General features: G+C 48.8%; 1 protein-coding gene across 12 annotated transcripts in view; it reads left to right on the top strand.

Moving 5' to 3' along the window:
* The window catches only part of ATP6V0A1 (ATPase H+ transporting V0 subunit a1), a 55,265-nt gene that overhangs the window by 16,439 nt on the left and 11,035 nt on the right, over window positions 1–27,791 (top strand). For 6 of the 12 annotated variants that reach the window (XM_051824974.2, XM_051824975.2, XM_002719399.5 and 3 more), the window contains exons 5-17: window positions 289–417; window positions 6,962–7,065; window positions 7,390–7,516; window positions 9,178–9,260; window positions 9,857–9,950; window positions 14,598–14,810; window positions 16,509–16,659; window positions 18,970–19,109; window positions 19,397–19,554; window positions 19,987–20,077; window positions 21,601–21,719; window positions 23,691–23,907; window positions 24,606–24,713. In XM_051824974.2, the coding sequence (XP_051680934.1) occupies window positions 289–417; window positions 6,962–7,065; window positions 7,390–7,516; window positions 9,178–9,260; window positions 9,857–9,950; window positions 14,598–14,810; window positions 16,509–16,659; window positions 18,970–19,109; window positions 19,397–19,554; window positions 19,987–20,077; window positions 21,601–21,719; window positions 23,691–23,907; window positions 24,606–24,713 (1,734 nt within the window). Of the gene's footprint in view, window positions 1–288; window positions 418–6,961; window positions 7,066–7,389; window positions 7,517–9,177; window positions 9,261–9,856; window positions 9,951–14,597; window positions 14,811–16,508; window positions 16,660–18,969; window positions 19,110–19,396; window positions 19,555–19,986; window positions 20,078–21,600; window positions 21,720–23,690; window positions 23,908–24,605; window positions 24,714–25,504; window positions 25,580–27,791 lie in introns of all 12 variants that reach the window. The other 6 variants (XM_051824976.2, XM_002719398.5, XM_002719397.5 and 3 more) reach the window with 2 other exon arrangements.

Raw genomic sequence — 27,791 nt, 5'->3', positions numbered from 1 at the left:
TGGATCAGAGAAGGAGCAGCTGGGACTTGAACTGGTGCCCTTATGGGATGCAGCACTGCTGGCAGAGGCTTAGCCTACTATGCCACAGCTCCAGCCCCGAAGCAAGACTCTTTTAGTAAGAAGTTTTCATGCAAAAAATTACTGTCAGAAGCACAGCCTTTGCTGGGTAGTGTAGCATCTTTGAACTGTCAGTAAGGTAACAGTGCAGTGGGAGGGGTTCAGTTTACATCTCTTGGAGCAGGCATATTGTGCTTAGTTTGAACTCATCGATTTCCTTTCTTCCTCTAGGCCAATTTTGAGAAGATTGAAAATGAACTGAAAGAAATCAACACAAACCAGGAAGCTCTGAAGAGAAACTTCCTGGAATTGACTGAATTAAAATTTATACTTCGAAAAACCCAGCAGTTTTTTGATGAGGTCAGACTATTGTTTCTTTTGGTATTTGAGTAGTTGATAGATATTGCTCCCGCACAAGTGGGCCATATTTTTATTCCAGTAATTAATTTTAATTTGCTACTTTGGAAGCAGTACCATTTTTGCACCCTGTTTTAGTTGAAGAATTTTCAGATTATGTTCCATTTTTCATGCAGTACATAGCCAGCCCATGGTTTTGTACATTTTCATGTTTTCTGCAAGTTTTCATCTCAAGATGGGGAAAGAAACCCTAAAGTTCTTGTATAAATATAGCGAAAATATTTCCATTATACTCACCCTTCTGTGTTATAAGGTAAGTATATGCTTATGGTTAAAGCTGAAGTAACAAACGTTTGGTTATTCACAAAATCCTAACAAAAGTTTAATCTCCAGACCTTTTGTCATCAAATTTTTATTTTTATGTTATTCTCTGTGTTTATCAACCCTTGGGCACATTTTCCAGAACTTTGGATAGCACATGTCACACAGAGTTTTCCAGAAGTTCTCATTGTCATATGGAACTATTGATAGGATTTTTGGATTTTTTTTTTTTATTTGAAAGAGTTACAGAGAGAGGTAGAGGCAGAGAGAGAGGTCTTCCATCTGCTGGTTCACTCCCCAGATGGCCGCAACAGCCGGAGCTGCGCCGAAGCCAGGAGCCAGGAGGTTCTTCCAGGTCTCCCACGCAGGTGCAATGGCCCAAGGACTTGCGCTGTCTTCTACTGCTATTCCAGGCCACAGCAGAGAGCTGGATCAAAAGAGGAGCAGCTAGGACTAGAACCAGCCCCCATATGGGATGCTGGTGCTTCAGACCAGGGCTTTAACCTGCTGTACCACAGCGCCGGCCCTGGACTTTTGGATTTTCACATAAAAACAACTGCACTACCTTTTAAGGATAAATGTTACTAAGCTCCTGAGTCAAAAATGCAGGTGGCTTAAATTGCCCAGTGACAGCTTGCTGGGGTGACCCCTTGGAAAGGGTTTGACAGCAAGCTTGCAGAAGGCTTCCTTCTAGTTAAACCCCAGAAGGAGTCTTAGCTTGTACCCTGGGTATTGCTTTTCCATTGGCCTAAAAGCAATATTTTTAGGCCACTCTGTTTTTGTCAGATGTCTGCCCACAGATTAGTGATTTTTACATGTGAGAGATTGTTCTAGTCACTGTCTAGTCTTCTCAGAAAGTTCTTTATTTCCTTTACTCAGCAACAAACTTGGCAGAACTTTTAAATACAGAAGGCCCATTTACTTAGCATCTGATGTGTTCTCAGTTTTAATTTCTGTCTTGAGAAGAGCCCAGTTCTCCATGGTTCTCTAGGCTGGAGGAAGGCTTCTCCACCCAGCAGCTGAAGCCTCACTCAGGCCCTTGCTAGAAATGCACCTGCCGAATCAGACACCCTTGGTGTCTCACCCAGCAGTCTGAACAAGGGGATTCTGAGGAGTGCTAGTGAGAAAAGCAGTAGGTGAGGGAGAGTCTGCTGGCGCTGTGACACATTCCGCAGGAGGTAGGGATTTGGCTTGGAAATGCCATGCTAATTAAACCGATCAGCTGGTGCTCCTGTGAACTTAATCACCGGGTCAACCCAAGGATCAGAATTTTGTCATACGTCAGAGATTTGCTGTGCACACTCAGCTTGCTCATTGCGGGGGGAACTTTGAGACTGGTGCTAACTTCCTTCACCAGTCCCGGAGGCTCCCCGCACTGGGGTCGTGGGACAGTGTGATCGACTCTTCAAGTGTTTCAGGTCTTTTGCCACAGGCATGGCTGTGTATGCCGTGTGTTTTAATGAACAGATAACTTGCAGTTCCAGTGTGCTCACTGCCTGAATGTCACTGTATTTTTGCTCATTGAGTCCCTCGTAGAATGACACTTGCTCTCTGTGAGGCACAGGCTGGCTGAGATGTGATCTGTGCATCCAGGACTGTGTCGTTCAGTCACATGGCACACGTCCCTGAGCACGGTGCCTCTGCACGCTCACAGATGTGCATTTGTGCATTTTCTTTCTTTCTTTCTTCTTGTTCTTTTTTTTTTTTTTTTTGAAAGATTTATTTATTTATTTGAAAAGCAGAGTTACAGGAAGAGAGAGAGGCGAGATCTTTCATCCACTGGTTCACTCCATGGATGGCTGCAATGGTCAGGGCTGGGCCAGGCCGGAGCCAGGAGCCCAGAGTTTCATTTTAGTCTCCCACATGGGTGTCAGGGGCTGAAACACTTGGGCCATCTTCTGCCGCTTTCCCAGGCCGAAAGAGGAGAGCTGGATTGGAAGTGGAGCAGCCAAGACACAAACCAGCGCCCATATGGGATGCCAGGGCCACAGGTGGCAGTTTTACCCACAGTCCCGTACCACTGGCCCCAGATGTTGGTTTTCTAAATGTGCCCAAGCTGCTGCCTGCAGATCTAATGTAAACCCAGCCTCTTGCTCAAAGTTCAGCTACTTTTGGCATCATTTGAAGCTTCTTTCAACATATATATATATATATATATATATATACACACACACACATATATATGCATACATACATATATATTTTATGTGTGTATATATATATATTACAGAGATGCAGAGGCAGAGAAAGAGAGAGAGAGGGAGAGAGAGGGGTCCTCCATCCACCGGCCCATTCTGCAGATGGCCACAACGGCCAAAGCTATGCTGATCCAAAGCCAGGAGCCAGGAGTTTCTTCTGGGTCTCCCTCGTGGGTTCAGAGGCCCAACGACGTGGACCATCCTCTGCTGCTTTCCCAGGCCACAGCAGAGAGCTGGATCAGAAGTGGAGCAGCAGGGAGTTGAACTGGTACCCATATGTGGTGCACTGCAAGTGCCAACTCTATCCACTATGCCATAGTGCCAGTTCCCCATATCTGTATTTTAAAAGCCCTTTAGGGGCCGGCGCTGTGCTATAGTGGGTAAAGCTGCCACCTGCAGTGCCGGCATCCCATATGGGCACTGGTTCAAGTCCCTGCTGCTCCACTTTCAGTCCAGCTCTGCTATGGCCTGGGAAAGCAGTACAAGATGGCCCAGGTCCTTGGACCCCTGCATCCGTGTGGGAGACCCAGAAGAAGCTCCTGGCTCCTGGCTTCAGATTGGCTCAGCTTTGACCATTGTGACCATCTGGGGAGTGAACCAGCAGATGGAATCTCTCTATACCTCTGCCTCTGCCTCTGCCTCTCTGTAGCTCCTCCTTTCAACTAAATAAATATATCTTAAAAAAGAAAAAACCCTTTGGTTCCCTGTGGAGATCTTACTGTGAAAATATGAATGAATCTTTTGTGACCTCCCAGTTGGAGGATTTGGGTGAGCCTCGTACTCTTGTTCATTTTTGGAGAAATTCTAAATGAAGACTGACAAATGGACTCTCTTCAGTGAAAGAGCTCTTTAAACTATGATTTTTAAATTAAATAAAGTAAAAATAAAATAAGAGGAACCACTTGGAAAGATGATACACAATTTTAAAGTTGTAGGTTATGGGTGTAGGCATTTTATTTTGAGATGAATGGGTCTTCAGAGGCAGAGTCTGAGTCTCTGAGTTTTATGCCCCATCCGTGGTGGACTGTTTTTCTCCTCATTTTTTTGTGAAGCAATTTTTTTTTTTTCTGATCTCTGGAAGTGTGGGTGCTCTGAGCACAGACCCTGGGCTGTGAGAGCTGCCTTTGTCTTCCTGGCACGGTCAGAGCCCTGCGGGAAGCGCGCTGGTGAGAGCCACTCCGCTTTTTCTCTCCACGTGCCCTGGCAGCCCCTTGCCCGCCCTTGTACTGACCCGGGACTCAGCCAGGGAGCCATGCATGCACCTGGCCCTGCTGCTGCAGAACAGCTGTCTCTGGTGTCGCTGCCATGACTGGAGGTGATTGCACCTGCCTGTGTGTGTGCACGGAATATGGGGAAACCGGAGATGCTCAAATATCTGAAACTCGGGGGTTTTCATGTAATTTTTTTTCCATGTCTGAAGTTGTAATGTTTGCAAATGGCCTAAAACACTACCAATTTTAAACTTATCTTCTTTCTTCTAGTTTGGTGAATATAATCAATAATTCAGAATAACGAATCAGCAGGAAATGGCTAATTCTGAAAATGATTCTTTCCATGTGTAGGCATAGGGGTTGTGATTGGCAGGGTGTATGGAAGGGGAAAAGTAAACAGATATTGAATACTCTTGTGATGTCAGATGATTGCAGAGTTCTGCGTAGCCAATTATGCAGAGCATTTAAATTGACATGTTAATGATTATCCTTTTCTCAGTCTTCTTGCTTATGAAGAGCTGTAAGAGCTGGAGAGATTTCTCTGCATCTTTTACCATAAGCACCATAACATATGAGAGCGTAAAGAAGACTGGAAAAGTAATGGTTAATGGCATGCAGCTCCCCGCCTTCCTTTCCTTCTGAGTTTTCCATCCATCTGCTTTCTTTGTTTTTCTTTCCCATCTGCCATCTTCGTTGGGGCTTGGGTGAGCAATTTCTTTCTCGCAGTAGATGGAAGGTGAAAGCGTTTGCTCTTGGTAAGGGGTCCAGCTTGACTGGGTGTGCTGCCTGGACTCAGAGGCGGTGAGGCAGGACTCGGTGAGGCTGCTTCCTTTCCGCAGGGCCTGGGGGCAGTGTCTGAACGAGGCAGGGGCCGGAGGCGCAGCAGGTGATTCGGAGGAGTGCGGCCAGTGCTGGGTTGCCGTTAGAGAATTCAGTCTCTGAGAGGAGATACCGAGACTCAGCAACCGGGCAGCAGGCGCTGCCTTCAACCCCTCCATTAGTGGCTCTGCCATCCTAGCTTCCTGTTGGACACAAGTCCTTAAAAACTCGTAACTTCTCTAAGACTCGAGATTCTCAAGTCTGAAGTAGGGAAATTGGCAGTTAGAATGTTATGGAAGCTTCTGTTCCATTTCATTTCTGTTTTTTCTTCTCAGAGAGCCCTCGATCCATTTTTGGAGTGGTGTGCTTGCTGAGCGCTGTTTGCTGTTCCCCCAGTTGTCCCCATTAGAGCACCTGTGTTTGCACTGAGTCAGATGTTTAGGGTGTGAAGTAGGTGTTGTGCCCGAGGCAGGCGGTGGGGTGGGGGTGGGGGGGCAGCCCGTTTAGCTGGTTTTTGTCGAAGTGCAAACATGTTGAAATGCTGTAGCCATCTGGATCCTCAGAAAAACTGCTCGGTCAGCTGATGGGATTTCCAGTAGGAACAGAAAGAAGCCCCTAAACTTTTGTGTGGCGCAGGCAGGAACCAGCCTCCCCACTATGCCACCCCTAAGTTTTTCACATCTCGTACAGTATTTCTCTGCCCTTGGGGTGTCCATCGCTGCCACCCCTGCCCCCTTTTCCTTTTGTCAGTGTTCATCCTCACTTCCCAAGACGATCGCTTTCACTTCTTTAGCACTTCGGACTGAGTGATTTGCACTCTTACATGTGGGTCCTGCAGCTTTATCCAGTGAGTTCCCAAGTGACTTTTATGATAGTGTGATTGATAGGAATAGAATTAAATTGAAATTTGGCATGAAAATGGTAGAGAACAATTCTGTCGACTTTTTTTTTGCTTTTGAAAGAGAAGGTTGTTGTGGCTTCTAGCTCTCGGTCAGACAGGCAGCCCGTGGATGTCCAAGGCGGGAGCTCAGGTGGTGGAGTTGACTGGACTCCGTCCTCAGAGCAGCATCTGCTTTCTCGTGGGAGGAGAGGAGCGAGGCAGAGAGTGGTCAGGGTGGAGGCCTCTCCTCCGCAATGGCCCTGTATAAACTGTCACGGTGGAAGTCATTCTAAGCCCAGCCAATCAGACCAGCCGCCGGGCTCCAGCTTGGCTTCCGCTCCATTGCCTTTTCTTCACTGGACTCCAGGCATGTCCTAGGGAACCCGCCAGCTGCAAAGCCCGTGCGCCCTTCCTCTCCCTGGACCCAGTCAGGCGCTCTTCTCTGCCTCCAGGATGCGGCGCAGGCCCAGGCCCGCCCAGCTGTCGTTGCTTCCTGTGCTTTAAGTCCCGCTGTTGGGGGCATTTTGTGTGTGGCCGTGCTGCGGATTCTCATATTCTGAACCTTTAAAGGCCTGGCAGACCTAGGCCCTGGAGGTGCCCCTGTGTGTTTCTCAGGTCATGCTGAGTCCTGGGGATTGTGCCTTGCTTTTTGCCCAGAAAGGGGCTTTGTCTCTACTTCTCACACAGGAAAAAGTCTAATTTGCAGCTGCCTGGGAATTAAACTCTAGAGCATTTGCAGAGCTGCTTCCGTTGTGCTGAGAAGGGAGCTTCCCATCCCAGGCGAAGGTGTGTCCTGGTTCCCGTGGGTGGTTCAGGAGAGAGGATGGCTTCCACAGGCGACAGGTTTATACATGTCACCGTCACTTACTGTTTTTGCTTTTGTTCCTTATTTCTAAAACCATTTCCCCAGATGCTTTCCTGGGGCAGTTATGCTTTCTTTACCTCATATGTATCTCTTGGTTTTCTTCCACTTCTTGTCTTCTTTTTGTGGGTGTGTCTTATCTTTTGGTGGTTTGGTTTTCCTTTCCATCTTTATTTTCTGAACCTGTCTCCTGGTTCCTCGTTCCCTGCATGCCACTAACTATTTTCATTAGATATTAATTGATTTGTGAATTCAGGCTGAATTGCATCATCAGCAGATGGCGGATCCAGACCTGTTGGAAGAATCCTCATCCCTCTTGGAGCCAAGCGAGATGGGACGAGGCACACCTCTGAGACTCGGGTAAGGATGGCATCCCTCTGCCCACTTTTGGGGGTCATGTCCACCTTTGCTATTTCAAAGAGCAGTGGGGCTGGGGGCTCACTCTCTCCTGAACCTGTTGAGAGCTGTTGCTCAGGCTGTGTACTCTGCTCCTAAACTGTCTGTCAGTCTTCTGATGGGTCCAGGAGAGAGGTCAGGAATAAGGCTTTGGCAGCTCTTTTGACATAACAACCCATCACCTCATCTGTGTAGTCTTCGCCCCTTTCTGCTCGCCTTCTGTTTGTCTTAAAATCAACCCTCCATCAACATGGGGCAGAGTTCCCAACCTGGCTCTCCTCCCCGCAGCTTCGTGGCTGGTGTGATTAACCGGGAGCGCATCCCGACTTTCGAGCGCATGCTGTGGCGGGTGTGCCGGGGCAACGTGTTCCTGCGCCAGGCCGAGATCGAGAGCCCCCTGGAGGACCCTGTGACTGTAAGACGAGGAGGTTGCCCCCTGTGGAGTGGGCCTCGCAGAGGGAGCCCTGAGCAGGAGCACGGCCGAGTGCCTCCCGAGTCAGACCCTTCCGCAGAGGGGCCCTTGCCTTTATCCCCGCTTTGAGCTTGGGACTTGGCCTTGCCTTTCCTCTAACTCAGTGCCCATCATGTTTACCGACACCGGATACGTGTTTACCCACATCATATATGTGGCAAACACTCCCCAGGCTCATCCCATGTGGTTATTCTTTTCCTTGGAAATGTGTTTCTCCCACTTATTTTATACTATTACTTTGTGCATTTTCTACTACTGATCTGGGACTAAAAGAAGATATGCCTTTTATGAAAATTAAAATAAGATACGTGGTTTCAAAGTTGGTAATATCCAGTTCTCAAAACTGATTTTTTTATAAGCTAGTAAAATCCTGATACTTGTTAAGGGTTTGTTTCTGGTCTTCATTGGGAGAATCAAAACTGAGTTTAAGAATAGATATTGTGTGAGATAGGACAATCCTCCCAACCAGTGCTTTGGCAAGTGGGAGCAGCTTAGCATGCTGTTTTTGCATGCATTTGAGTTTATAACCTGAATGCTTCTACACGAGTGTGGTGAGTCCTGATTTCAGGGGTTACAAAGCAAAGATTGTGTACTGCAAACACTTTACTTGTCTTTGTTTTTTCCATCTTTAGAAACCTGGAGTTGGTTTTTCTGTTCTAGTTCATGTTGTAGATTTCTTACATTTGTAGTCTTTGCTCTACCTAAGAAGAGAGATTGAGCTGTGAGACATCTCAGGGTGGGTCCTGCAGCTCTGGCTTTTACCTTCTGCAGGCCAAGGGGTGCGTGGCTGTCAGGGAGGTGAGCTCCCTTCCTAGGGGCGTGGTTACACAGTCTGACCGAGGCTATCAGGTTATGGAAAACACTGTCATCTGCTGTCACACCTGATGTCAAGTTGTTCTTGGGAACGTGCAGGCAGACTTCCTCTTGGCAACAGAAAGATTCTTATCAACAAATGCAGGAAAGGGGCCTTGATGCCTGTCGCAGAGCAGCTGCACAGAGAATGGGCCCTCGCTTAGCCCCGGCAGTGGAGGGATGTCAGATTCCGCTAGCTTAACTTCCTTCCCTCCCCGTCTTTTATCCTTCTGAAGTTTTGTTTGTATTCTTATTATAAAAATCAGCCAGTGCCCTGTACAGATAGGAGAAAATACAGGCACCAGAGACAGCCCTGGTTAACATCCCACGGGCCTTATTTTTCCTGACCCCGCCTTCTAGTGCTTGCATCATGCCTCTGAGTCCTGGGTCCCCAGTAGGAATGGCTTCCTTCTTTTCCCTCTCTGCTATGGTTTTGTCGTTTGGGAATGTAAGGTTTAAAGCTGAATTCATACCTAAGACTCAGTAATGGTAAGAAGAACATCATCTTAGCTTATCTGCCAAGCCCCCGCACAGGTCTAAAACAAATACAGAAAGATTTGTGTAAATTAGAGATTATCAGGTAGAGATTCTTCCAGTGATGCTTAAGGAGTGGCGAAGGGCAGTTGTTGAAGTACAGGATTGCTGAATCCTTGAAGGAGTCCCCTTGTTCCTGTATCACCCAGAAAGTAACTTGAGTTTTCTTCTGGATTTAAAAGCCTGAACTCTTCTTGGTTTTTGATTCTGGGGCCTAGGGCGACTACGTGCACAAGTCTGTGTTTATCATTTTCTTCCAAGGCGATCAGCTGAAAAACAGAGTCAAGAAAATCTGCGAAGGGTAAGAGACACATGTGCCTCCACTCGAGAGCAGCCTGGCTGCCCGCTGCTGAGCCTTAGGATTCAGGCCAGCGAAACAGAATTCTGTCCGTTTGTCTCACTGTAGAGAGTATACCCTGTAATCACGTTAGGGTTTGTAAAAACAACTAGAAGTAGCCTAAGTTCATTTTGTAAAAGTACTGTTGAAACCATAGTTCTCTTTCCCTGGGAAAAGTAACCAGGACTCTTGGCTTCCACCCACTGTGTTATTCTGGGACAGCGGTGTGCACACCCAGTCTCCGGTACCATCGGCACCAAGGCCTTCCAGTTTTTGAATTTTTGCCTTATGGAAGGACTTTTCCCATACCATTTTTCTGTGATAATTTACAGTGTATTTTGACTTTCATTTTTTCTAATCTCAAGGGAATTTCATAGCCACAGAGAATGTCAAGATAGTTTAAATGTTACTGATCCGTCCGCAGACTGCTGCATATAAATAGTGTTGGTTAATACCCAAGCCTGATCTGATCCCATCTTGGTCCTTCTAGGGTACTGGGATTACTGTCAGACTGTTTGAAGTAGGTTTGCCGTTCCTAAGGCCGGGTCTGTGCATTCCAGGTTTCGAGCCTCGCTCTATCCCTGTCCGGAGACCCCGCAGGAGAGGAAGGAAATGGCTTCCGGAGTGAACACCAGGATCGATGATCTCCAAATGGTACACAGAGGGCTGGGGGGAAGTTGCTTTTGTGACATACTGCAGTGTAAGCCGGTTCTCCTTTCTTCATACCCAGACAGCTTATCAGGCACCTGGAGCAGCCCAGGATACCAAAAAAAGAAACGCCTGTGGGTAGCGTGTCCCTCTGGGAGCTGTAGAACCTCTCAGGGAGCGGCTGCTAAAAATAGCATTGTTCATCCTCCAGCAAGCAGGAAGCTGTGCATCTGGAATCAGTGTCATTTGGAGCAGCCAGTCCCCGCATTCCCGTGTGCCTCCAAAGTCCTGAGTGTTGTGGTGGTGTTCTTCTCTTTTCTTAAGATTTACTTACTTTGGGGCTGGTGCTGTGGCATAGCAAGTTAAGCTACCACCTGCAATGCCAACATGCCATATGGGCACTCCACTTCCGATCCATCTCCCTGCTAATGGCCTGGGAAAGCAGTGGAGGATGGCCCAAGGGCTTGGGTCTCTGCACCCATGTGGGAGACCTGGAAGAAGCTTGTGGCTCCTGGCTTTAGCCTGGCACAGCCCTGATCACTGTGGCCAGTTAGGGAGTAAACGAGCAGATGGACGCTTCCCCTTTTTGTCTCTCCCTCTCTCTATAACTCTGCCTTTCAAATAAAATAAATCTTTGGGGCCGGCGCTGTGGCCCAGTGGGTTTAAATCCCTGGCGTGAAGCAGTGGCATCTCATATGGGTGCTGGTTCTGGTCCTGGCTCTTCCGATCCAGCTCTCTGCTATGGCCTGGGATAGCAGTGGAAGATGGCCCAAGTTCTTGGGCCCCTGCACCCACGTGGGAGACCTGGAGGAAGCTCCTGGCTCCTGGCTTCGGATTGGTGCAGCTCCGACCATTGCGGCCATCTGGGGAGTGAACCAACAGATGGAAGACCTCTTTATCTCTCTCTCTCTCTCCCTCTCTCTCTGCCTCTCTTCTCTCAATGTAATTCTGACTTTCAAATAAATAAAATAAATCTTTAAAAAAAATCTTTAAAACAAGATTTATTATTTATTTGAAAAGCTGTTACACACACACAACACACACACACACATACACGTATGTATGAACACTATGTGGCGAGAAAGAAAGATCTTCCACCCACTGGTTCAGTCCCCCATGGCCGCAACTAACTGGGCTGGCCCAAGCCAAAGCAGGGAGCCAGAACTCCATCCGGATCTCCCACGTGGGTGCAGGGGCCCAAGCACTTGGGCCATATGGCACATTAGCAGAGAACTGGATCAGAAGTGCAGCAGTCAGGACTTGAAATGGAGCTCATACGGGATGCCAGCATTGCCAGTGTCAGTTTAACCTGCTGTACCAAAATGCCAGCCCCTGAAATGTTTTTTATAATTAAATAATACAAATGATTAGATAAGGGGAAAAAATCAAATAATAAAGGAGTACATGTAAAGTTTCTTAGTATAGTTATGACATGTATACTATATATGTAAACCATAGTATATATATTGTGCATATAAACTTTATTTAAAAATATATAACTACACACCCTGGTTGTCATACAGTTCCAAGGGAGGAGTCATGATTGATGTATAGAGGGTGGCCAGCAGACTTTGTTCCTACTTATTTACTTATTAAAATATTTATTTATTTATTTGAAAGGCACAGCTAGAGACAGAGAGTTCTCTGGCTAGGACTGGGCTAGGTCAAAACCAGGAACTTGTAACTCCATCTGGGCCTTCCACATGGGTGACCTACATGGGGCTCAAGCTCTTGGGCCATAATCTGCTGCTTTCCCAGGTGTATTAGCAGGGAGCTGGATCAGAAGTAGAGTAGCTGGAACTCAAACTGTTGCTCATTTGGGATGTGGTGTCACAGGCAGCAGCTTAGCCAACTATGCTACTATCCAGCCCCCTGTTCCCTTTTTGAGAATGAATGTAGGGGGTCGGGGAGGGGGTGGCGCCAACACTGTGGCGCAGTGGGTTAAGCCACCGTATAGCAGTGCCAGCATCCCATCTGCCTCTGATACAGCTGGAAAGGCAGCAGAGGATGTCCCAAATGTTTGGGCCCCTGCACCCACATGTGAGACTTGGAAGAAGCTCCTGGCTTCGGCATGGCTCAGCTCCAGCCATTTGGCCATTTTGGAAGTGAACCAGTGGATAGAAAAATCTGTCTCTCCTCTCTCTTGTCTCTCTGACTCGGCTTTCAAATAAATTAAAAAAAAATTTTTTTTTAAAAAAGAATGAAAGTGGAGATCAGCACTGTGGCACAGTGGGTTAAACTGCTACCTGCAGTACCAGCTTCCCATATGGCTACTGGTTCGAGTCTCAGCTAAACTGCTTACAGTCTAGCTTCGTGCTAATACATCTGGGAAAGCAGTGGAAGATGGCCCAAGTCTTTGGGCCCCTGCACCCATGTGAAAGACCTGAATAAGGCTCCTGGCTTTAGGCTGACCCATCTGGGGAGTGAACCAGTAGATGGAAGATGTCTCTATATCTCTGCCTCCCTGTCTCTGTCTGTCTGTCTGTCTCTCTCTGTTTCTGTAACTCTGCCTTTCAAGTAACTGAATAAATCTTTAAAAAAAAAAAAAAAAAAGAATGTGATGACTGTCCCTGGAAACATTTGTAAATAGATTTCATCCCAAAGAGTTCCTTCCAGCAGTGGCTGGAGGTTGTCTAGAGATTTCGTCTCCCTTTCTCATCTTTCCCTTCTACCCCCCACTCAGCTCAGCTCGTTTCAGGTACGCTTACCTGCTCAGAGGGGAGAGAGGGTTCTGGAGCTGCTGGTGGCTGGCAGACAGGCTGTTAGCACGTTGTGCATTCCAGGGCTGTCTTACCTCTGTCCAGGCTTTCGGGCAGATGTTTTTAAGTGTGTGCAGAAGTCAACATAAATGACTAAATTGTGACTTTTCACAAATCTGGCTGGGGTGGGCATTTGGCCTAGTAGTTAAGATGCCAGTTTGGATGCCTGCATCCTACGTGGGCGTATGTGAGCTCAGCTCTTGGCACTGGCTGCTGACTCCAGCTGCCTGCTGATGCAGACCCTGGGAGGCAGCAGTGAGGGCTCAAGTAGTTGGGTTCCTGCTGCCCTTGCAGAAGGGCTGGGTCGGGTTCCTGGCTCCCAGCGCGGCCCCTCTGGCTGCTGCGGGCATTTGGTGTGGGCCAGCGGCCAGCAGTGCACGCACTCGCTCTTGCCCTTGCGGTGCTTGCTCATTTCTCTCTCTCTCCTCTCGCTCTCTCCACTTCTCAAATAATAAAAAATAAATTAAAAAATCCAGCTGTAGGAACTGAAACTTTAAGAAGAGATAGAGTACCAAGGAGTAGGGTAGGGAAGTAGAAAAGCAAAGAGAATATTTTTTTAAAAGATTTTATTTGTTTACTTGAAAATCAGAGTTACAGAGAGGCAGAGGCAAAGAGAGAGAGAGGTCTTCCACCTGCTGGTTCACTCCCCAGATGCCCTTAATGGCCAGAGCTGTGCCGATCCTAAGCCAGGAGCTTCTTCCTGGTTTCCCACATGAGAACAGGGGCCCAAGGATTTGGGCCATCTTCTACTGCTTTCCCAGGCCATAGCAGAGAGCTGGGTCGGAAGTGGAGCAGCTGGGACTCAAACCAGCGCCCATATGGGATGCCAGCACTGCAGGCCGCGGCTTTACCCGCTAGACCACAGCGCAGGCCCCCAGAATATTATTGTGAGCTTATTTAGCATCCCTTCCAGAAGTTGTAGTGGTGATTGTGGAATGGTCGACAGCCAGGATGGGAAGGAGCCGGCCTCGAGTGACGTAAGAGCTTCCCAGCAGGTCACGAGTGGGTTTTCTTGAAACCTTATTCCACCCAACAGTTTCTCAGAGGAAGGTGCTGCTTTGTTCTGAACTAACTTGAAGAACCTCTCATGATGGGACTTGGGCTAATTAACATGGTTGGTGTGTAGCTTACCCCTCTTCAGAGAAATAGATTTTCTGTAGGAATGTGAGTGGTGAGTTATTTGCCTGATCCTTTCCCACTGGGAGCAGTGATCTAGCCTCTCTAGCTGTTAAACTAAACACCTGGTTCTGAGCAAGGCAGTACAAATGTGAAATACGCCTGCTTCTTCCTCTCATCCTGGTCCTGGCAGTGGCTCCTCAGGGCAGCCTGCACCAGTTTCCCGAGATCCACACTGGAGCTTTCTCCTGCAAGAAGCCAGGCAGGAGGGGGGAGGCTCACCTGCCCCTGACAGGGCCGCACCAGGTGGAGTGCAGAGTCCTGCTGGATCCTGAGCGCCCTGCTCCCGCAGCGTCTCGTCTCGCGGCTCGTGGTCCCGGCACAGCGCCCCCGCGCCCTGAGGCTGGCCTCGCGCAGCTTCTCTGACGTGTGCATTTGCTCACTCCTCAGCTCCTGGGCCTGAGCGCTTAGTGACTCAAGTTTCAGCCAGGGACCTACATGTGATTGCCTTGGGTTGGTGTTAGGGTTGAATATAAGGAAAAAAGTTAAAACCATTTTCTCATACTTCTGCTCAATGTGAAGCTAAATGGAAATGAATGTTAATAACTAGAACTCATATTTTTTATAATTTTGTAACTTAAAAATATAGATGTATAATCTCCAGAGTAGGAAAAGCCAGTTCCATAGCAACCCTTTCTGGAAAGAACGGCCCTTCCCCCGTTCGCATCTGTAAGAGTGGTGTTGGAAGGACCCTTCCCTTGTTCCTTCCCTCTGAAAGGTGCTGAATCAGACGGAGGATCACCGCCAGAGGGTCCTGCAGGCCGCGGCTAAGAACATCCGGGTCTGGTTCATCAAGGTGCGGAAGATGAAGGCCATCTACCACACCCTGAACCTGTGCAACATAGACGTGACCCAGAAGTGCCTGATTGCAGAGGTGTGGTGCCCCGTCACCGACCTCGACTCCATCCAGTTCGCACTCAGAAGGGGCACGGTGAGTCCCCAAAGCCAGCAGCGCGGCTGTGGCCAGGAAGAGAGGTTCTCATGTCGGTGTCACTTGGATGGCGGTGTTTTTGCTTGCAGAGCTCTTTAGTGTGTTCACCTTGGAGCCCGGCTTGTACGTAGCCTGGGGTCTGAGCTTTATTCTGCACATGTGAAAGCTGCCCTTCAGAGAGAGCAAATGATTTGGTCACAGGCCGTGAGCCTTCTGGGTAGCTCATGACCTGAGCGTCAGTTTCCTGGCTCACCCTTTATTTGCTTGTATGTAGTAGTTGGTTAGAGCCACTGCTCTGGCCAAGACCCTGCTCTATGGGCCTGGAGGGGCACAGAGTGTCAGAAAACACGCCATGAGCCTCCTGTGGATTCCGGGAAAGGACGACGTGCAGACGTCCACGAGGGGCTTCGCTCAGAGTGACACCTACGTGGAGAGTGGAGGTAGGGCTTCCCACCTGGGGAGACTGGGCAAAGCTTCAAGAGACGGGGGCATCTGATGAGGACTTTGAAGAATGGGTAAGATGTTGCTTCTCAATGATGAGAAGAAAACAGCGTGGACAAAGGCAGGAAGTACAGTGCAACAGCGTATGATTGAGCAAGAACAGGAACTAGAGCAGGTTAGCTAAAAGAACAAGCGATGGACCCGCATCAGATAAATTGGAACCTGATTGTGAAGGTCACCAAGCAGGTTAGAGGGTTTGGATTTTATCCCGGAGGGAACAGAGAAAGGACATGATTAAAGTGGTTTTAAAAGAATAATCTGCCACTAGCATCTAGGAGAGATGGGTAGGTGGGGGCCCATCTGAAGGTTATCAGAGACAGAACCGTGAGTGATATGGACCTCAGGATAGGACTTGACTCTGGGGAAAGAAAATAATTAATGTGTGTATGGGACATTCTTCAGGGAAGATCAGTAGGTAGACTTTGTTCCTAGCCAGATACAGGAAAAGCACGAAGAAAACAGATTAGGAAAGTTAATGAGCAGCAGCGTGACCAGGAGAGAGAGGGTTCAGCAAGAGAGCCTGACTTCTAGGGAAGGGCCGGAGGTCAGCTGCAGTCATAATGAGGTGCTGGGCAGAAACCGCCACGGGACAGAACTGAAGGAATGAGAACTGGGAGAGGAGAAGGGAGTGAGACGGCCAAGAGCAAGGGCGTAGAAAATAAGGAAGTTTCTTGGGGGCCCGTGGTACTGCAGGAGGGCAGGGAGACGGCAGGAGTGGTTGCTGGGCAGAGGGGTGCCTGAGGAGTGCAGATACTGTCACTGCAGAAAGAACTGCAGTGCCGCGACTCGCTCTTGGGAGAGCAGACCTCACAGGGTGGTGAGCCGGCTCTCAGCCACACTACGCGGATCTGGGGGTGACAAGCGGGGCCTGCTTCCTCTGGGAGGGGGAGAGAAGGATAGTATTCACCAAGCAGATGTGGAGGAGGGTTCATGGCTCTGGCTACACATTTTGGAGTTAGATTTTTTTCTTGGTAAGCATTTAATTGAAGTCTTCCATTGTAAATTTTATATCTCACCCCAGTTTCTCCAAAGAATGGAGAAAATAACCTATAATTCTGGTTTTTTCCCACTAGCTTAAGATATAAATATGTGTATTTTGTGTATACAGTTTGATGAATTTTGATAAGTAGACTCACCTGGGTGGCCAGCACCAGAAGTGGGACAGCCTGATTCTGATATCTGTGCTGATGTCCCCAGGAACACAGTGGCTCCACCGTGCCCTCCATTCTGAACCGGATGCAGACAAACCAGACTCCCCCAACCTATAACAAAACCAACAAGTTCACTTACGGCTTTCAGAACTTGGTCGATGCTTATGGAATTGGAACTTACCGAGAGATAAATCCAGGTACAACAGCTCGAATCCTTTCCCCCTAGAGATTCTTATTTGTATCTTTGTTGTAATTCCTCAGTTTAAATACTTTTGAACAACTGGCCTAAAACTGAAGGTCTTGTCCGGCCTCAGCTCTGTAAAATCCCTGGGAAGTGTGCTTGCACAGGAAGCAGGTGTATCAGCAGGTGTAGCGTGCTCTTGAGGAGGTCGCTGGGAGGCAGCCTTGCACGAGCGGCCACAAACCTTGGCCTTCTCTAGAAGCAGTTTGTAGCAGCTGCTTGTGTTAGCGGAGATGGGTGGTAGGTTCTTGTCTTCACATAAGAAAGAATTCAGGCCGGCGCCGCGGCTCACTAGGCTAATCCTCCACCTTGCGGCTCCAAAAAACTGGGTTCTAGTCCCGGTCAGGGTGCTGGATTCTGTCCCGGTTGCCCCTCTTCCAGGCCAGCTCTCTGCTATGGCCCGGGAGTGCAGTGGAGGATGGCCCAAGTGCTTGGGCCCTGCACCCATGGGAGACCAGGAGAAGCACCTGGCTCCTGGCTCCTGCCATCAGATCAGCATGGTGCGCCAGCTGCAGTGCGCCGGCTGTGGTGGCCATTGGAGGGTGAACCAACGGCAAAGGAAGACCTTTCTCTCTGTCTCTCTCTCACTGTCCACTCTGCCTGTCAAAAAAAAAAAAAAAAAAAAAAAGAAAAAAAAGAAAGAAAGAAAGAAAGAATTCAGATGTGACAGAGAACAGTGGTAAGCAAGGTTTATTGGAGTAGGACATCCATCAGAACGATGAGACAGAATCCAAGAGAGAGAGTCCCAGTGAGACTGGGGAAGGCAAGGCTGCTGGCTAAACGGAGTGAAAACACCTGTCAGGCCAGGCAGGTGCCTCAGCAGAGAGCTGAGTGCTGAGCGTGCAATCTGTATTCAGACTGGGGCTTATAAGTGAAAGGGATCCAGTTCTTCCCACCATTTCTCCTTCCTCTCCACCTCTTCCTCCTGGACAAAGGGTTTGCTGAGTGTGAATTAGGTGAAACTCCTCCCAAGAGTTCACTACTCAGTGCTATAGACTGGGGAGCCCACCTGCGCAGGGCAGAGGAGCCTCCCCTGGGGCGCCTGCTTGGGAAGGATGTGATGGCTGCATTGCTCAGTGTTACCAGGCCAGGTAACCCACGTGGTGCTAAGGAGGGAGGATTCTCCTAGGGAGCCTTGCTTAGGGGAGGCTGAGACCACCTGTAAAGTTCCTGGGGTGTGGGCATGACTCTGGAGCGTAAAATCCTGGGCTGCTTCCGAGGTGAGCTTCTGCACGTGCTGTGTTTTCCTCAGGCCCCTCTCTCACACACAGGCCAGTTTCTAACTTCCTACCTAACATTTTAAGAAAAATGTTTTTTTTCCAAGGGACCTGGTATTTAAAAATGACTTCTTTTGGCTTCCCTGTTCCAAGGTGAAAAGACGGAGAAAAGACAATTATTGACTGTTTTAGGACCAAGGCATATCCGTCCTCTGTTTGGAGAGTTGATTATTAAATCACAAGTCAGGCTTTGATTCCAGCTGGCAGCTTGTGCACAGCCTGCCTTAGTCCAGTTGTAGGCTTCCCCTTCTACTTGCTGATCAGCCCAGAAGTGGTTACTGTGGCTGGTGTTGTAGCACAGTGAGTGAAACTGCCACCTTCAATGCCTGCATCCCATATCAGAGCTCCGGTTCCAGTCCAGGCTGCTCTGCTTCCAATCTGCTCCCTGCTAATGCACCTGGGAAAGCAGTGAATGATGGCCCAAGTACTTGGGCCCCTGCCACCCATGTGGGAGACCTGGATAGAATTCCAAGCTCCTGGCTTCAGCCTGGACCAGTCCTGGCCATTACAGCCACTTGGGGAGTGAACCACTGAATGGAAGATCTCTCTGTCTCCCTCTCCCCTTCTCTTTTCTCTCTCTCCCTCTCCCCTTCTCTTTTCTCTCTCCCTCTCCCCCTCTTCTCTCCCTGTCACTTTACCTTTCAAATAAATAAGTAAATCTTAAATAAACAAATAAGTAATTGCTGCACAAAGGGAGGACATCTGGCCTGCCCCAGGAGCAGCCTCCCAGGGGTTGGAAGAAGGGAACTGAAGGATAAAACAGGGCTTCACTGGGACCGCACCTTCATTTCCTGTGCTTTTCTGTGTTTAAAATGTTAGCGGGAGCTCAAAACCCGCAGCCGCTGGGTGAGGGGCGCAGATCCTGCCATGGAAGAGCTGCCCTGGAAGTCCTCTGTGTGGTGGCTGCGGACTGCGTGACCTCAGGAGTGCGGCCCGGGGAGTTGTGGTTTCACGCACTTTGTGATGTTCTTCCTCTGGTGTGCTTACAGCTCCATATACCATCATCACTTTCCCCTTTCTGTTTGCGGTGATGTTCGGAGACTTCGGCCATGGCATTTTGATGACCCTTTTTGCAGTGTGGATGGTGTTGAGGGAGAGCCGGCTCCTCTCCCAGAAGAATGAGAATGAGGTGATGTTTTATGTGTTAAGTTTCTCCTGCTTTCAGTCTTAACATCGTGACCTGGAAGTCCTTGATGCATATACTTTTATCAAAGGAGAATAGAGACGTTAAGTTCAATGCCGTGTGCTGTGTGAGTGAATTTCTCATTGGCATTGCATTCTGGCGTCTGCCTCAAGCTCTTTGAACCAGGGTGGGGCATGGTAGTGTGGGAGGCAGAGGCCAGTGTGCTCTAAGTAATGTTCTTTCGCATGAGCTACAAGGGTCCATTCTCACTCCTTTTTTCTTCTGGTTCCCAGATGTTTAGCACTGTGTTCAGTGGTCGCTACATTATCTTGTTGATGGGCGTGTTCTCCATCTACACTGGCCTCATCTACAATGATTGCTTTTCCAAGTCTCTCAACATCTTTGGGTCATCCTGGAGTGTGCGACCGATGTTCACTTTATCTAACTGGACGTAAGTTGTGGACCAGGTTAATAGTGGTGAGCTCGTTGCTTTCGTGTTTCCCTCTGGTGGTGAGCTAACACCCCTTTCTTCCGGAGTCTTCACACATTTCAGGAGAATGCAGGGTCTCCTCTGATTTGTGCTCCAGCTTGTGCAATGCCTTGGGGATTTGTCCAGCAAGTATCAAGGAACCAAGAATTTAAATTAGATGCATTTGTTCTTTTTGCAAATAGAAGGTGTGTTGTCTGAATTACCCACTTGGTTGTATGTGTTTAATTTTTCCTTCTGTCATCTCTGTTCCCTTGTGATTCTCAGCTACTGTAGCCCCTTCTGTTGTTGAAGAGACACGATAACTGTAGTCATTTCTTTTGGGGCCAGTTTCCAAACCCCAGTGGTTTCCCTCCTTTGACTAAAACTAAACGAGACTTTCCTCTTTGCGTGAAGGGAGGACACCCTTCGGGGGAACCCCGTGCTGCAGCTGAACCCGTCTGTCCCTGGAGTTTTCGGTGGACCGTACCCTTTTGGCATCGATCCGGTAAGAGAAAGAACTCCTTTTCTGTATGTTAACCCCAGATATGTTCACTGTAACCCTGAAGTGAGACAACTTAAGTGAAATTAAAGATTTCTTTGGACTTTAGTTGGCAGAAAAGCTTGATGTATCTGCTCAGAGTGCTTCAAAGCCCTGGGAGACCTAAGAGCCTGGTGGGGGCGGGGGCAGCGAGGGTCACGTGTCTTCCTGAGCTGCTTGTTTCTGAGGTGGCTGACAGTGTCAGCTCAGGGAAGGCTGATGTTCCAGACTGCTCCAAGTTCTTAAGTTATTTGTGCTTGATTTTTTTTTTTTTTTTTAAGATTTATTTATTTGGAAGGCAGCATGACAGAGAGGAGGAGAGATAGTGAAAGAGATTTTGTACCTGCCGGTTCACTCTCCAAATTCCCACAATAGCCAGGGTTGATCCAGGCTGAAGCCAGGAGCCAGGAACTCGATCCAGGTCTCACATGTGGGTGGCAGGAATCCAAATCCAAATCACAGGCAAACACTGGAATGTGAGTCCTGATTTAGGAACCGTGAGCTGATGGCTAAGTGGAGGCAGAGCAGAGCAAACCACGAGGAAGGTGTCCCGGGCCTCGGGTGAGGGCAGCTAAGACACTGCACTCAAATAGATGACACAGCGGCACCACAGGGACGTGACCAGCAAAGCACCGACAGTGAGGCACCTGCGAGATAAACGCGCCAGTTCTTCGACAGATATCTCGTAAGGAGGCTGTAGATTAGAGGCTGAGAACTGTGTCAGCACAGTGCCTGGACCTCATCTGCTTTGCTACATCAGTGTCTTTACAAACCTGGGGGATGGGCATCGTGGCACAGCAGGTTACGCCACCTCTTAGGACACCTGCATTTCATATGGTAGTTCCTGGGGTCAAGTCCCACCTCCACTTCCAATCCAGCTCTCTACTAATGCTCTGGGGACAGAGCAGGTGATGGCCAACTACCCGGGCCCTGTCGCCTGGGTCAGAGACTAGGATAGAGTTCCAGGCTCCTGGCTTGGCTTTGCCCAGCTGTGGCTGTTGTGGCCATTTGGTGAGTGAACCAGTGAATGGTAGATCGATCAGTCGATTGATTGATTGATTGATCTAGCTATCTAACTCTCAGGTTCTGCTTTCTTTGTTGCTCTTTCAAATAAATAAATCTTTAATAAAAGAATAACTTAATGCTTTTGAATATGATGTTAGTAATAATGGTCAGTCATTTTTTTTAAATGAGTGCTTACCTTTTATAGATCCATGCTGGAATATTTGCAGGTAAAATGACATGGTATCTGAATTTTGGTTCAAAATAATATGGAGGTAGGGGTGGGTATGATGAAACGCGATGGCAGGAGTCGGCAAGTTGAGAATGATTGTTGAAGCTGGGTGATTGATACATGGGAGTTTGTTAAATGGTTCTGTCTATTGAAGTACAGGTTTACAATTTTCCATAACATAAAACAACTTTTAAACCAATGTATCTTTCCCTTTGAGAATTCTTTGTAATGCCTCTGTATTCTTGGGTTGTGACAGATTTGGAACATTGCTACCAACAAACTGACCTTCCTCAACTCCTTTAAGATGAAGATGTCTGTTATCCTTGGTATCATCCATATGCTGTTTGGAGTCAGCCTGAGCCTTTTCAACCACATGTGAGTTGCTGTTCCACCCTGAGCACATGCAGAGCTTAGTGAGTGCTTTTGCCTGAAGAAAAGTAACAGCATCTCCGGGGAGGGGTTGCCGGCTCAGGACGCATTCTGTGTCGTGGAAGTGCAGCCTTGGGCCAGCAGTTGGCCAGGTAGCAAGGTGCCGAGGAGGATACCCATGTCCCATTTTGGAATGTGTGAGTTTGATACCCAGCTCCACTCCTGACTCGACTGGGGCATGTTCCCATGTGGTCTGGCCCAGCCCCAGGCCATTGAAGACATTCAGGGAGTGAGCCAGTGAATGCAGTGAATGGAGGAGTTCTCTCGCTCTCCGCTCTCGCTCTCTCGCTCTCTCCTTCTCTTCCTCCCTTTCTCCCTCACTCAATTTTTTTTTTTTTTTTTTTTTTTTTTTGACAGGCAGAGTGGACAGTGAGAGAGAGAGACAGAGAGAAAGGTCTTCCTTTTGCCGTTGGTTCACCCTCCAATGGCTGCCACAGCCAGCGCGCTGCGGCCTGTGCACCGCGCTGATCCGAAGGCAGGAGCCAGGTGCTTCTCCTGGTCTCCCGTGGGGTGCAGGGCCCAAGCACTTGTGCCATCCTCCACTGCACTCCCTGGCCACAGCAGAGAGCTGGCCTGGAAGGGGGGCAACCGGGACAGAATCCGGCGCCCAGACTGGGACTAGAACCCGGTGTGCTGGCGCCGCTATGTGGAGGATTAGCCTATTGAGCTGTGGTGCCGGCCACTCAATTTTTTTTTTTTTTTTTAATTAATAACACCTTTTCTGTGTTTGATTTCCAAATACAAACTTGCGTCAACATTCTGAAATTTTACAGAAAAGTTAACTTTTTTTTTTTTTTTTTGACAGGCAGAGTGGACAGTGAGAGAGAGAGACAGAGAGAAAGGTCTTCCTTTGCCGTTGGTTCACCCTCCAATGGCCGCCGCGGCTGGCGCGCTGCGGCCGGCGCACCGCGCTGATCCGATGGCAGGAGCCAGGAGCCAGGTGCTTTTCCTGGTCTCCCATGGGGTGCAGGGCCCAAGCACCTGGGCCATCCTCCACTGCACTCCCTGGCCACAGCAGAGGGCTGGCCTGGAAGAGGGGCAACCGGGACAGAATCCGGCGCCCCAACCGGGATTAGAACCCGGTGTGCCGGCGCCGCTAGGCGGAGGATTAGCCTAGTGAGCCGCGGCGCCGGCCGAAAAATTAACTCTTAAAAAAAGCAAAACTCTTGGGGCCAGTGCTGTGATATAGCAGTTAAAACTGCTGCCTGCAGTGCTGGCATCCCATATGGACACTGGTTCAAGTCCCAGCTGCTCTACTTCCGATCCAGCTCTTGGCTATGGCCTAGGAAAGCAGCAGAAGATGACCCAAGTCCTTGGGTCCTGCACCCATGTGAGAGACCCAGAAGAAGCTCCTGGCTCCTGGCATCAGATTGGCCCAGCTCTGGCCGTTGCGGCCATTTGGGGAGTGAACCAGCGGATGGAAGACCTCTCTCTCTCTCCCTCTCTCTGTCTATAACTCTGCCTCTCAAATAAATAAATAAATCTTAAAAAAAAAAAAAAGGGCAGAAACTCAGGGTTTGAATGAACTTGAATATTAGTTCCTTAACAGTTTATAGATGCAGTAAAGATTTTTGAAACAAAAATGGAATAATTTTCATCAAAATGAGTGAGTTACTTTTTTCCTTCCTTGAAGTGTAGCTGACAGAATTGTGGTCTCAGAGTGACCTGGATTTTCTAGTCTGTCTCATGGAGAGAATGGTGGGGGTGGTACCAGGCCATTCAAGGTCCAAAGGTTTGGAAACAGCCGTAATCCTGCCCTGTCTGTGTTGCTTCCAGTGCTTCTGGCTGCTGTTTCCGAGAGTGGTGAAGGCCAACTGAGCATTAGGCAGAAAAGTCTAGGGCGTCCTCAGCCGTGTGCAAGAGCAGGCGCGGGTCTGTTCGCCCCTAACGTTTTCTTTTATCCCTCCTCCTTGTTAGCTATTTCAAGAAGCCCCTGAACATCTACTTCGGATTTATCCCTGAGATAATCTTCATGACCTCTCTGTTTGGCTACTTGGTCATCCTTATCTTCTACAAGTGGACGGCCTACGATGCACACACTTCGGAGCATGCGCCAAGCCTTCTGATCCATTTCATAAATATGTTCCTCTTTTCCTACCCGGACTCTGGCAGCTCGATGCTGTATTCTGGACAGGTGCGTCGACAGAGAGGCACACTGGGTCAAGAAACCAGCAGTTTCTCTGACCCTAAAAAAAAGCCTAAAAATACCGTTGTGTAGCATTTGGTTCCCAGCCCATACATCCGGATCTAAATTCCAACCATCCTCCTTAGCTTGGAAGGCTCCACTATCCCTGCTGTATCCAGAGAGGGTAGAATTCTCTGAGATGATCCCTGGACCCCGCCACGGCAGCTGCTAATAATTTTGAGAAACTAGATAGTGGTATTCATAGACCCGTGAGACACTACTGTTTGGGGGACATTTGTGCTGCAGTTGGAAACTGCATATTTAAGCCATGAACTTTAAAAAATATTAACATCTATTTTGATCCGCTTGAAATACAGAGACTCAGAGGAGAGAGAGAGATCTTTCATCCACTGGTTTACTCCCCAAATGCCCCCAGCAGCCAGGGCTGAGACAGGCCGAAGCCAGGAGCTTGGAACGCCATCTGGATTCCTCACCCGGGCAACAGGGACCCAACTGCTTGTGCCATCATCTGCTGCCTTCCCAGGCACATTAGCTGGGGGCTGGGTCCCAGAGCAGCCAGGCCTCTTGAACTGGCACTACAGTGTGGGATGTGGGTGTCCCGTGCGGTGGCTTAACCCACTGGGCCGCGTTTCTGCGATGCAGTGTGCATTTCTGTGATGTGCATTTTCCTCCTTCTTACTCTGCAGAAAGGAATCCAGTGCTTCCTGGTGGTGGTTGCGCTGCTGTGCGTGCCATGGATGCTGCTGTTTAAGCCCCTGGTCCTTCGCCGTCAGTACTTGAGGAGGAAGCACTTGGTGGGTGCATTTCTACTGCGGAAAGCTACCAGACTTTTTTTTTTTTTTAAGATCAAAGCAATTCCCAGGTAGATCTGATTAATTGTGCACAAACCTGTAGCCTCTTAGAGTACGTTGGTACAACCCAGCAGGAACACTGGGCCCGCTCAGGGAGAGAAACGTCTGTTTGCTGCTCACACATCCGGATTCAGTTTTGAGTGGCTGGGATAAAGAAACGAGTCATAAGGTTTTGCTTTGCTTTGCTCCTGCTGTGCTCAGCAGAATCCAGAACCCAGGCCTGGGCCTGTCGGCCAAAGCCAGGCAGCAAGAGCTGCGGACAGGGGAACTCACTCGTGTGGTTGCCTGGCGACAGCAAGGCTGATGCTGAGACATTTTCTTTGAAAATGAGACCGTGATACTTTTCCCAACCAAAACATCTAGGGGAAAAGTTTGGTGTAAAACACTTTTTTTTTTTTTTTTTTTTAGGCAGTATATGTCCATGTGCCTACTTAGTGTGTGTAGGCACACACACAGTGTTAAGCATGCCTTATGTTCAGTATTGTGCATAATTTCTGGCAATCCAATAATGCTTACTTGTTACACTGCCTGGGAAAGCCCGAAGGCCGCGTTGCATGCAGACTCTGGTACGCCTGTTAGGTGCTCCCTGCTGTTGGAGAGCAGCTGAGTTACGAGCCCCTCCTTCTCCTTTCTCTGCCCATCTTCATCCTTCCATGTGCCCTCCATTCGTCGCCCTGTCACCCCTCCCCCTTTTGTTTTCTTCTCCCTTCCTCTTTTCTTCCCTTCACTATCAGGAAGGGCAACCTGTGGAGGCCCCAGTCAGTCCAACCCCGAGCCAGCAGGGACTAGAGGCAGCAGCGGCTGCAACAGTGAGTGAATTAAATCCAACGAAGCATCACGTTTGGTTCACAGAGGGGCACACAGTGCAGCAGCATTCTTTCTGACCACACTGAGGTCAGGGGGCGCGTGCTCACGGGACTTACATCCTTGTTACTCACTGAAACGATGACAGAAGACATGGCCACCTCTTAAGAGTAAATGCTTCTCTCTCTTTTTTTTTTTTTAAGATTTTTTTTTTTTTTATTTAAAAGGCAGAGTTAGAGGGAGAGGGGGAGAGAGAGAGACAGACCTTCCATCCGCTGGTTCACTCCCCGAATGGCCACAATGGCCAGGGCTGGGCCAGGCCAAAGCCAGGAGCCTGGAACTTCATCCAGGTCTCCCACATGGGTGCAAGGGCCTAACTACTTTCACTTCATTCCCAGGCGTGTTAGCAGGGAGCTGGGTGAGAAGTAGAGCAGCTTGGACTTGAACTGGTGCTCATAAGAGATGCCAGTATTGCAGGCAGAAGCTTAACCCACTGTTCCACAATGCTGACCCCAAGAGTGGATTCTGGTTTCATGTTTGCTGTTGTCTCCTAAGATCCTATCCAGATATGTGAGTCCAGTCACATCCATGGGAGCGAAGCGGCTATCGCCTCATCCTCTAATTCAGCATGGTGGCTCTTGAACCCATTTCCTCCACGTCTGTAGCTTGTGTCAAGGCATTGGATGATTTCTTCTCCTGTGGTGCTTAGATGGGGTTCCCAGACATTAGAGTTCTTCCTCACAGTGATGTTGGTCCCTGGGCCCTTGGCAGCAGTGACTTACCCTCTTCAACATAAAAAGCATTCTCTCTCCCTCTTCTCGAAGACTTGGAAGCCCTCATGTCCTCCGCTGTCTGGGTGAGGCCTCCACTCTGCTGTGGGCCTCATGTGGTCTGAGAATCCCTGTGTAACCACAGTCACCTGTCCCGATCTTTTCTCTTCCGAGCTAACTCGTGATTCAGTAACAGCACTTGAGTGTTGAGTGTTCGAATAGTTCTCCTTAAAAACATCTTTCAGCCATGACCTTAGAATGCGTTAATCCCAGACCAGCCCACCATTTTCTAGGTTACGAATGTGTGAGCTCTTTAAACCTCCCCAGTCCCGATTGCTCGTGCACTTGCATCTGTAAGCAGCTACCCTCGTTTAATGAAAGTGGACGCTTTAGATGGCAACCACTTGCTTCACTAATTGTCCTGATGGTTTTAAACTTAGCAAATGGCTTTGTTGTCTTTCCAGAACCCTGATATTTTGGGTCAGAAGAAATTACAGTCTTGCTGCTTGAAGTGATTTCCAAGCAGGGACTTAGTCTGTCGTTCCTCACGAGAAGGAAAGAATCCTCAAAGCGCATACCACCATGATCAGCATTTTTCCTGCACACTCTGCTACTCTTAACCTCTGTAAGGTGTGCTTCTGAGCAGTCCTTGATACTGTGAACCCCAGCCACCTCTTCTCTGGTCAGCTGCAAGTTCAAAGCTAGCCCCCAGCCCCACCTCCCCACCCCAGCCTGGAAAGCTGCACCTTGATAGGGTCTTATCCCACATGGTGTTCAGCCCAATGGGTTGCCAGAGAGCAGCCTGAAGGCATGGGGCTGGTGGTTCCGTCTGAAGAGCCCTGCATTCCAGACCCCGTGGGGCTGAGGGTGTGCACACTGCTCGGGTTCTGTTCCTCGTCCCCTGGGTGTCTGTGAATGGCATTTCGCTGTCTTGTTTTTCTCTTTTCTGCTGACGTGTGTCTCATCCCCCTTCCTGTTACTCTCATTCCCTGTGTTCTGACGAGATCCACGTAAGCGTCTGGTGTGGAGACCTAACCTGGCTCCCCTCACTCTATCTGCTGTGTATGTGACGTGTGAGAGCCACACTAGGAAGTGTGTTTTAAACCGCAGCATTCTTCTGCCCCTGGCTGTACTAGGCCTTTAGAAATTGAGTGTGTCTTGGTGGTTGTCTAGTAGCAATAACCACTTTTTCGTGGTGGCCTAGCAATCTATGGAATATCGTGTTGGATATGCCAAAATTATGTAATCATTCTGTTGCTGTTGTTGACGTGTTGTTTGTTCCCGAGTCTGTGATTACAAACAGTATGGCAGGGAACGTCCTCGTCGTGTATCTTGGTCAAGTTTCACATAGATGTCCCAGCACCCAGCAGTGGGATGGCCAGCTCTCAGAAGGCACACACATTATAAACCCTTACTGACTGTTCACACTGATTAGTGTTGATACTTG

Source organism: Oryctolagus cuniculus, chromosome 17, assembly GCF_964237555.1.
Source record: "Oryctolagus cuniculus chromosome 17, mOryCun1.1, whole genome shotgun sequence".
Lineage (NCBI taxonomy): Eukaryota > Metazoa > Chordata > Mammalia > Lagomorpha > Leporidae > Oryctolagus > Oryctolagus cuniculus.
This window is presented reverse-complemented; position numbering and strand designations above follow the sequence as displayed.